Source organism: Salvelinus alpinus, chromosome 11, assembly GCF_045679555.1.
Source record: "Salvelinus alpinus chromosome 11, SLU_Salpinus.1, whole genome shotgun sequence".
NCBI classification, from domain to species: domain Eukaryota; kingdom Metazoa; phylum Chordata; class Actinopteri; order Salmoniformes; family Salmonidae; genus Salvelinus; species Salvelinus alpinus.
The window spans coordinates 51,218,813-51,229,514 of NC_092096.1; the positions used below are offsets into that span (position 1 = coordinate 51,218,813).

Genomic DNA, 10,702 nt, shown 5'->3' on the forward strand with positions numbered 1-10,702 from the left:
AGCTTTAAACATAGACTACAGGTATAAATTTAGCCAATAGGAACCTCTTTCAAGCTGAACAGGCGGGTTGGGGGGGGGGGGGGGGGGGGGGGTTGTGTTGGCTCACACACATATCTACTCTGTTCTAAATCAACCCCATGCCCCTATAGGCACTTGTGTAGATCTGAAATGATATGATAGGCGTAAGCAATATGGCGAAGATTCCACTTAGCCTATCAGAGGGCAAGGTTGAGCTACTAAGATATTGCTAATAACTATCAGATCTATTCAGGATCGTTCAGTGCGCAAACAGGGCTAGTGATCTATTTGAAATGGAGCGATAAACATTAGGGCTCTGATACTGCTCCGACTCTTACACTCTCTTTCTTTCTTTCTTTCTCTCTCTCTCTTCTCTGCAGCTTGCAGCCCAGGTTCTGGATGATCTCGACGATGAAGACATTGGCTTCGGCCTTGTGGATGAGAAGAAGGACCTCTCTGTTGCCAAGAAGCTGGGTAAGACCGCACTCATCTCTTGACCCCTTTTTCATCATCATTAAAACGCCAGCTCTCCGGTCTGACTTCGCATGAAATCCTGATCTTTCCTGCCCTCTTCTGCTTGAGGAGTGGTATCACTCCTGTTGGAATAGACTGAAGTAGACAGGCATGGCATTTACAGTAACTTGGGACCCAAAATACAGGCAATGTTTTAATGTATATTTGTAGCTTAAACTTTAATATGGAACATATTATATGGGTCCTGAGTTTTTCCGGACAAGGAATGTTCTTGGCCCTGGTTGAGGGCCATAGCTATAGTCATGAAAAATGACGTTCATGATACGCAGTTAGGAAACACTCAGGGCCCTAGAGACCAGACACATACAGTAAACACCTCAGTATCACCCACAGGACATTATTCAGCCACCAGAGAGCAGTAGAGGTCTAAAAAACATCCCCAGCAGAGATCTTAGGCTCTAACGTTCAGTGTCTTACTAACTTGCTGCTTCTCTACACAACCTATGTCTCTTTGTCATATAAATCTGATCCTTTTCTCATACTGTCACGCCCCTGGGCGAATAAAAGTCGGAGAGGGTCAGTCACCGGTATGCAGTAAAACAACAAAAGCATTCTACTTCCAGAGGGAGGCATTCACATGATGGTTATACTGTGTATTAAAAAAAAATTACATTGTTTTACAAGCGAGGTCAAAGTCTCCTTTTTGACATACTTACAGTATGAGTCATGCAACTGTAAATGGTGAATCCTACTGGGGTCGAACTTGGTTCAGGCAATAAACAACATTGTCTGGATGGAATTCATTCAATCACAGATAACTTTGTTAACCACATTGCTGTATTTTATTTGGGCCAAGTGTGGTTTCAAGCCCATATTCAAAATCCAATGGAAAAAATCCTCTGCAAGAAGAATGGCTTGCCGTTACCAACTAACTTGCCCCATCGCTTCCCTAGCCCCTATTTCTGACCTCCTAGCTAGAAATCCTTACCTGTCCCCTCTAAACTTCAGCCCCTAACCAGAGTTCCTAACCCTAGCCCCTAAGTAGAGTTTCCTAACATGTCCGCTAAACCCTAGACCCTAACCAGAGCTCCTAACCTTTCTGCTGAACCCTAGCCCCTAAGTAGAGTTTCCTAACCTGTCCGCTAACACCTAGCCCATACCCAGAGTTTCTAACCTGCCCCATTCCTCCCCAAGCCCCCCTCCATTTCTTAGTCCCTAGCCCCTAAAGAAAGTCTCTAACCTGTCCTTCTCTTATATCCCAGGTCTGGATGAGGTGGAGAGCATCTATATCTTTGTCGATAATGAGATAATTGAGTACGATGGTGAGCTGGCCGCTGACACCCTGGTGGAGTTTCTCTATGATGTGAGTAACTATAATAACATTATATCGTTATTTGGTTGTCGTCGCTTTACTTTATTTTGGTTGCAGTCATTTGGTTGTAACTTTACTAAAGTGCTCTTACTCTGTGTAAACCCAAAATTGTAATTACAATGCTGAATATGAGGTATTATTACAATCTATTTATTTAATGTAATTTCATAATAATATCAATACTTAGAAATATTGTTTGAAAAAGAGTTTAATTTGTCAAAGAAGGCAAAAAATGATTGCCTAATACTGTATACATTTTCAGTGTCAAATCTCTTCTAATCTGCTCCTCACATAAATCTTCTCTCTCCACCTCTTCTCTCCCTCTTCCTTCACCTCTCTTCTCTCTCTCTCTCTCCCCATGTCTCTTCCGCTCTGCAGGTGATTGAGGACCCTGTGGAGATCATTGATAATGAGCGTGAGCTCAAGGGCTTCCACAACATTGATGAGGACATCAAGCTGGTCGGCTACTTCAAGAGTGAGAAATCCCCCCGTAAGTACAGCCAATCAACTCTGCAGGAAAGACTCGAGAAATCAGGACTAAAGTTGCTTGGATATGGAAAGCTAGCCTGGTACCAGAACTGTTTGTGCTGTCATGCTAGCTCCTGTGGTCATTGTCACACAATTGTCACAAACAGATCTGGGATCAGTCTAACGGGATGCTAGTCACAACACCTACAGTATATTTGTGAACCACATACAGGTACTCGATGCTGTATTCTGACATTTTCCTCTTATCAAGTGGTGTCAAGGGGAATCTCACATTAGGTTCATGTTATTTTTTCTCTTTTACAGACTTCATTGAGTATGACGATGCTGCCGAGGAGTTCCACCCCTTCATCAAATTCTTCGCCACCTTTGATGCCAAGGTATGGAACCACAGAGGGCTGAATTAGATTCAGCTATATTCTAAACTCCATTCTGGAAAATTGTCATTGTTCCCATTGCAAACTGACACTTTCCTTATGCTGTATCATTTTTTGTTTTTTCAAATTGAAGACATAAGTTACCAAAATGCCTTCACGTTTTAAGTTGAGTCAACTCAATCAATTAAGTGGAGTTACATTACAATTTAAATTACATTACAAGAAACAACTTTTGTCAGTGAGGTAACTCGTCTTTTTAAATTCAAACACAAATTATTTACAGCCTAACTGATGGTCTTTGTCCCCATCCAGATTGCCAAGAAGCTAAAGATGAAACTGAATGAGGTTGACTTCTATGAACCCTTCATGGAGGAGCCAGTGACCATCCCAGGACAGCCCTACTCTGAGGCTGAGCTTGTAGACTACATCGAGGAGCATGACAGGTGAGTTTGGCCCTACAGTACAGCTGACCTACAATGCAAAGCCGGAAGTCCTATGGTAGGTTATGAGGTGATTTACGTCACACATGTAGACAAAATGCGGTTCAAACTACATTTCTTGTTTTTCCTGCCCACTGTGCTCTTGCTTCTGCCTTTGCTTGCTTGCTCTTTAGCGTCTAGGCCCGGGTTACTGTAAAAGTACTTTGTGAAAACTGATGTAAAAAGGGCTTTATTAATAAATGTGATTGATTGACTGATGTCATTCTCATTCCAGGCCCACTCTGAGGAAGCTTGAGCCCCACAGCATGTATGAGACCTGGGTAAGATTTCTTCACTCACTATTGAACTGGAACTATACAGTAAGCCTACTTTTCATGGAGATGTACAGTAGGCCGAAGTCTCATCCCTTTCTTTCATTCTTTCCTTCAGGAGGATGACATAGATGGAGAGCACATTGTTGCCTTTGCTGAGGAGGATGACCCTGGTAATGTACATTGCACTAGTTGAAAGTAAAGCTGGGGAAAAAACGGAAGTGGGAACTTCTGTTTTTCAGGTGTCATTCTACGGCTGCTACATGTATGTTAGTTTAGGTCATAAAAGGATTGCTGGAAAATAGTTTGAAAGGTTGAGAATTGAATTGTCTTTCAATGAAGAAAGGTAACAGGGGGAAAAAAACAGCAGTACCTGACCTTTGACCTTTTCCCAGATGGTTATGAGTTCCTGGAGATCCTAAAGGAGGTGGCCCGTGAGAACACTGACAACGCTGACCTCAGCATCATCTGGATTGACCCCGACGATTTCCCCCTGGTAAGACCTGAATAAATCGGATGCATATGTGCCTGAGCAATGGAGTAAACGGAGCAGCTGCAGACCCACTTTAAAAATAGGCGTGCAAAAGTATGTTTTTGCACACCTACTTTTTTAGCAGAAAATGATCATGATCCATTGGGAAATTTGACATTTTTCATAATAAGTCATGTTTTGAGCTAGTCTATATTAAAACAGATATGTACATTATAATATGTTATATAATAATTAACAGATTACATTTTGCACTTCCTCCCCTATGCTCCTGCATGCCACAGTGCATTTTCACTAGTTGCACCAGCACCACTGATAAAAAGGCAGATGCAATTTTAAAAAAAATCTGTTTTGCTGTTCTATTGTTACATTTGTATCGTTGTTTCATGTCCGATGCACTGAGGTTGTGTTGTTACATATCATTTGAGCGGTGCACACCACAAGCAAATTCATTGTATCCTTTCACTTCACTTGTGAAATGTTGGAAGGGAAAGCGGTAATGTTTTTGCTGAAACAACACTTTTGCTATTCCTCATACTTTTTCATGATAATACTGTTTTTCACGATTTGTTGTCAAATACGTGGCCGACTCACTGTGGTGTGTTGTTCAAAAGGCCACTATTAAACAGAATGAGAATCTAAAAAATATTTGAAAATAATTGATAGTAGGCATAGCCTAGGCCTAGAACTACGGGCTACATATTTGTTCAAATGTATTTGTTTTTATTTTTCTCTTTAAAAAGCAATATTCGAAAATGTATGCTACAGTATAATGATTTGTGGTTTTAAGAACCAAAACGCAATTAGATTATGTATGCCGTGCCGTTCTTTGTTTCTATCACAGGAGGTTGGTGGCACCTAAATTGGAGAAGACGGGCTCGTGGTAATGGCTGGAGCGTATAAGTGGAATGGTATCAAATACACAAAACACATGGTTTCCATGTGTTTGATGCCATTCCATTCGCTCCGTTCCAGCCATTATTATGAGCCGTCCTCCCCTCAGCAGCCTCCACTGGTTTGTATTCATATTCATTCAAATTAGGCCTACAGTTGTGGCCAAAAGTTTTGAGAATGACACAAATATTAATTTTCACAAAGTCTGCTGCTTCAGTTTGTATGATGGCAATTTGCATATACTCCAGAATGTTATGAAGAGTGATCAGATGAATTGCAAAGTCCCTCTTTGCCATGCAAATTAACTGAATCCCCCAAAAAACATTTCCACTGCATTTCAGCCCTGCCACAAAAGGACCAGCTGACATCATGTCAGTGATTCTCTCGTTAACACAGGTGTGAGTGTTGACGAGGACAGGGCTGGAGATCACCATGCTGATTGAGTTCGAATAACAGACTGGAAGCTTTTAAAGGAGGGTGGTGCTTGGAATCATTGTTCTTCCTCTGTCAACCATTGTTACCTGCAAGGAAACACGTGCAGTCATCATTGCTTTGCACAAAAAGGGCTTCACAGGCAAGGATATTGCTGCCAGTAAGATTGCACCTAAATCAACCATTTATCGGATCATCAAGAACTTTAAGGAGAGCGGTTCAATTGTTGTGAAGAAGGCTTCAGGGCGCCCAAGAAAGTCCAGCAAGCCCCAGGACTGTCTCCTAAAGTTGATTCAGCTGCGGGATCGGGGCACCACCAGTACAGAGCTTGCTCAGGAATGGCAGCAGGCAGGTGTGAGTGCATCTGCACGCACAGTGAGGCGAAGACTTTTGGAGGACGGCCTGGTGTCAAGAAGGGCAGCAAAGAAGCCACTTCTCTCCAGGAAAAACATAAGGGACAGACTGATATTCTGCAAAAGGTACAAGGATTGGACTGCTGAGGACTGGGGTAAAGTCATTTTCTCTGATGAATCCCCTTTCCGATTGTTTGGGGCATCTGGAATAAAGCTTGTACGGAGAAGACAAGGTGAGCGCTACCATCAGTCCTGTGTCATGCCAACAGTAAAGCATCCGAGACCATTCATGTGTGGGGTTACTTCTCAGCCAAGGGAGTGGGCTCACTCACAATTTTTCCTAAGAACACAGCCATGAATAAATAATGGTACCAACACATCCTCCGAGAGCATATTCTCCCAACCATTCAGGAACAGTTTGGTGACGAACAATGCCTTTTCCAGCACGATGGAGCTCCTTGCCATAAGGCAAAAGTGATAACTAAGTGGCTCAGGGAACAAAACATCGATATTTTGGGTCCATGGCCAGGAAACTCCCCAGACCTTAATCCCATTGAGAACTTGTGGTCAAGCCTCAAGAGGCGGGTGGACAAGCAAAAACCCACAAATTCTGACAAACTCCAAGCATTGATTATGCAATAATGGGCTGCCATCATTCAGGGTGTGGCCCAGAAGTTAATTGACAGCATGCCAGGGCGGATTGCAGAGGTCTTGAAATAGAAGGGTCAACACTGCAAATATTGACTCTTTGCATCAACTTCATGTAATTGTCAATAAAAGCCTTTGACACTTATGAAATGCTTGTAATTATACTTCAGTATTCCATAGTAACATCTGACAAAAATATCTAAAGACACTGAAGCAGCAAACTTTGTGGAAATAAATATTTGTGTCATTCTCAAAACTTTTGGCCACGACTGTACACAATAACGAAATATGCAGGCTGTATATGAGTAGCTCTCAAAAAATGTATTGGGTATGAAATGACTCGTATGAAAGAAAATATTGGAGACCCCTGCTCTAGCCCAAACCGTTCAAAATATATATTATTCTATCGTGGATTCTGGGCAAATAAATTAATAATATGTTTGCAATATTATTTTTATGTGAACATAATCTATGTTTTTGTTCAATGCCCTACCAGATAACTGTACAAAATAAAGTACAAAGTTCTAATTCAAATCCTTATTGGATAAAACAATATTATTCCTTCCATTTTGATTTCCTTTGCACATTGTCATGCGTTATCCTGGCCACATTCTTAATAGTTTGCCCTGTCAATCAATCACTGTGGGTGGGATTGCCAAGGGAGGAACTGGATATTGAGAGCCACAGGATTGGTAGGGTTTCAAACGTGTCAATAAATTATTGGGGGTAACATTTTTAGGGAAGGGGGTAGATTATAATATAATTTATTGTGGCAAAACCTACGAAACATAGCAGAAAAATTATTTTCTAAATTCTGCATTTCCTTTGCCTTTTTCTCTTTATTTCCTTCTCTCCTTTAGCTTGTGCCCTACTGGGAGAAGACATTTGGCATTGACCTTGGTTCTCCTCAAATCGGTGTCGTGGATGTGGAAGATGTAAGTCTGATCTTCTCATCCTTCCTGGTCTCTCTGCTGTCTTTAGTACAGTAATCTCATTATGCTGTTTCATCAGGCTCTACTGTACCTATTCCTCCTTGCTCCCTGGGGATTGTTGCTGGTCTATTTTCAGCCTTCTCGTTAGCTTCAATGCCTGTCTGTCTTTAGCCTATTTAGTGTCCATCTTGTGTGTGTTCTCACTGTGTATTCCCTCTCAGGCTGATAGTGTGTGGATGGAGATGGATGATGATGAGGACATGCCCACTGCTGATGAGCTTGAGGACTGGATCGAGGACGTGCTGTCTGGAAAGATCGACCCAGACGATGATGATGACGATGATGACGATGATGACGATGACGACGATGATGATGACGACGACGATGATGATGACGACGATGATGATGACGATGATGATGACGACGATGATGACGACGATGATGATGACGATGATGATGACGATGATGATGATGATGATGATGATGATGATGATGATGATGATGATGATGACGATGATGACGACGACGAATAAATGATCGCTTGCCATCCTTGGGTTTACTCGGCTTTAACCAACAGTGGCCAAAAGCCGGCACCAATATTCTGTTTCCTAACATCTCGTCGTAAACACATGCTGTGTCCCTTCCTGTTTGCTTTCTGTATCTCTTTCTCAAAGCCCTGGTCAGATAGTCCAGTGACACGACCAAAGGGCAACACCTAAATCAATTTCACTGGGTAAGAAAAGACAGGAAAGCAGGGGGAAGTTTTTGTCTGTGATAAAAAGAATGGGTTGTGGTTGAAATGTAAGTTCAGTGTTCTTTGTTCAGTATGAAATGTTTGTCTCTCTCGGGGTTATAACTGTCTGTGTGTATGTGAGGACTAAGCTGAGGAAAACTAGCATGTTTGACCTGGTTTTGTTTATCTCGTTTAGCACTAGTCAGGGATGCCCCCTTTCCCCTCCCTCCTTTATCCCATTTTTCTGTATTCTGGAACAACTACATGTTTTCTACTGGTAAAGAGAAGCAACAACCAACTTATTGTACAATTTTTTAAAGAAAAGGAGACTTAACCTCTCTGAAACGTCTTAAGAATAACAGTTTGAAAAAGTGATAAAGATCTTGGAATTCACAAAAAATACAAAATCATTTGATTGTTTCTGGTCCGATATTAGGAAAAAAATTAAATATTAAAAAATCCATTCTTGTTGTTTGTCATAATTTCTTAATGAATGTGAATGTGTGTGTGTGTGTGACACACTATCAAACAAATACATTTCCATTTCATAACAATTTCTAAACTACATAAGTGTGAACCTATAAAAAACGAATTCATATGGTTGATGGTGAAGCTTTACAAATCAAAAACAATCTAATTCAAACATTTGAGAATGTCAGAGAGACAAGACTATGTTAGCTTCATGTTTCTGGGCAAAAATAAAAGCTGCAAAATTCCCACAACAGCAAACATTTGATAAGTCTGGCTCAGAGAGTATGTTACTGCTGTGATGACAGGAGGCATAAAACACATGGTATACAGGTATGTGTTATGATATAGCACACATAGAGTATGCATTATGCTTGCAGTAACTTAACTGGCTATGGTGAGGCAGCTTTCCTATAAAGTACTCTACTGAGTAAGACGATCAAATAGATTCTGTTGTCTTGATAAAACCTGAACCCTCCCAGGTTCGCTACATGGTTCTTGTTGGAAAGCTCAACTGACTGATTACACATTAACTAGAGGAGCTACAGTATTGTATGTTGACTCTTTTAAAATCTCAGATGGCCATTCACAAAAATATGCATTAATATTTTGGTAAATGGGTACTTGGTATGAATCCTGTTTGACAGTAAAAGGGCTACACTGTATATACAGCAAAACCAGACAAACATGTACATAAGGTAGGTGTCTGAAAAATGATCACCATAAGATCTGGAAATCTCTCTCTCTTGCTCTCAATTTAATTTAAGGACTTTATTGGCATGGGAAACATATGTTAAGTAAAGTAGATAATAAACAAAAGTGAAATAAAAAATACAAACTAACAGTAAACATTATACTCACAAAAGACATTCAAATGTCGTATTATGTGCAAATAATGAAAGTACAAAAGGGAAAATAAATAAACATAAATATGGGTGGTGTTTACAATGGTGTTTGTTCTTCGCTGGTTGCCCTTTTCTTGTGGCAACAGGTCACACATCTTACTACTGTGATAGCACACTGTGGTATTTCACCCAATAGATATGGGAGTTTATCAAAATTTGTTTTTAAATTCGTTGTGGGTCTGTGTAATCTAAGGGAAATATGTGTCTCTAATATGGTTATGCATTTGGCGGGAGGTTAGGAAGTGCAGCTCAGTTTACACCTCATTTTGTGGGCGGTGTGCACATAGCCTGTCTTTTCTTGAAAGCCAGGTCTACCTACAGTGGCCTTTCTCAATAGCAAGGCTATGCACACTGAGTCTGTAAAAAGCTTTCCTTAAGTTTGGGTCAGTCACAGTGGTAAGGTATTCTGCCTCTGTGTACTCTCTGTTTAAGGCCAAACAGCATTCTAGTTTGCTCTGTATTTGTTAATTCTTTCCAATGTGTCAAGTAATTTGTTTGGGCCTAATTGTGTTGCTGTCCTGGGGCTCTATTGGGTCTGTTTGTGTTCGTGAACAGAGCCCCAGGACCAGCTTGCTTCGGGGACTCTTCTCCAGGTTCATCTTTCTGTAGGTGATGGCTTCGTTATGGAAGGTTTGGGAATCACTTCATTTTAGGTGGATGTAGAATTTAACGTCTCTTTTCTGGATTTTGATAATAATTAGCGGGTATTGGCCTAATTCTGCTCTGCATGCATTATTTGGTGTTTTACGTTGTACACAGGGGATATTTTTGCATAATTCGGCATGCAGAGTTTCAATTTGGTGTTGGTCCCATTTTGAGAATTATTGAGCGGACCACAGACCTCACAACCATGAAAGGCAATGGGTTCTTTGACTTATTCAAGTATTTTTAGCCAAATCCTAATTGGTATGTCAAATTTTATGTTCCTTTTGATGGCATAGAAGGCCCTTCTTGCCTTGTCTCAGATCGTTCACAGCATTGTGGAAGTTACCTGTGGCGCTGATGTTTAGGCCGAGGTATGTATAGTTTTTTGTGTGCTCTAGGGCAACGGTGTCTAGAGGGAATTTGTATTTTTGGTCTTGGTAACTGGACCTTTTTTGGAACACCGTTATTTTTGTCTTACTGAGATTTACTGACAGGGCCCAGGTCTGCCATAATCTGTGCAGAAGATCTAGGTGCTGCTGTATGCTATTTTTGGTTGGGGACAGAAGCACCAGATCATCAGAAAACACTAGACATTTGACTTCAGATTCTAGTAGAGTGAGGCCGGGTGCTGCAGACTGTTCTAGTGCCCTTGCCAATTCGTTAATATATATGTTTGTAACGTTCGTCGTCGGAATGAGAAGGATCGGACCAAAGCGCAGCGGGG

General features: G+C 41.1%; 1 protein-coding gene across 2 annotated transcripts in view; it reads left to right on the top strand.

Moving 5' to 3' along the window:
- Positions 1–8,421, top strand: part of casq1b (calsequestrin 1b) — a 34,450-nt gene extending 26,029 nt beyond the window's left edge. For both annotated transcript variants that reach the window (XM_071333414.1, XM_071333413.1), the window contains 10 exons: positions 399–492; positions 1,755–1,855; positions 2,243–2,354; positions 2,657–2,730; positions 3,040–3,170; positions 3,442–3,487; positions 3,597–3,651; positions 3,874–3,974; positions 7,156–7,230; positions 7,449–8,421. In XM_071333414.1, the coding sequence (XP_071189515.1) occupies positions 399–492; positions 1,755–1,855; positions 2,243–2,354; positions 2,657–2,730; positions 3,040–3,170; positions 3,442–3,487; positions 3,597–3,651; positions 3,874–3,974; positions 7,156–7,230; positions 7,449–7,760 (1,101 nt within the window). In that variant the 3' untranslated portion in view covers positions 7,761–8,421. The remainder of the gene's footprint in view (positions 1–398; positions 493–1,754; positions 1,856–2,242; positions 2,355–2,656; positions 2,731–3,039; positions 3,171–3,441; positions 3,488–3,596; positions 3,652–3,873; positions 3,975–7,155; positions 7,231–7,448) is intronic.
- Positions 8,422–10,702: the final 2,281 nt, after the last annotated feature.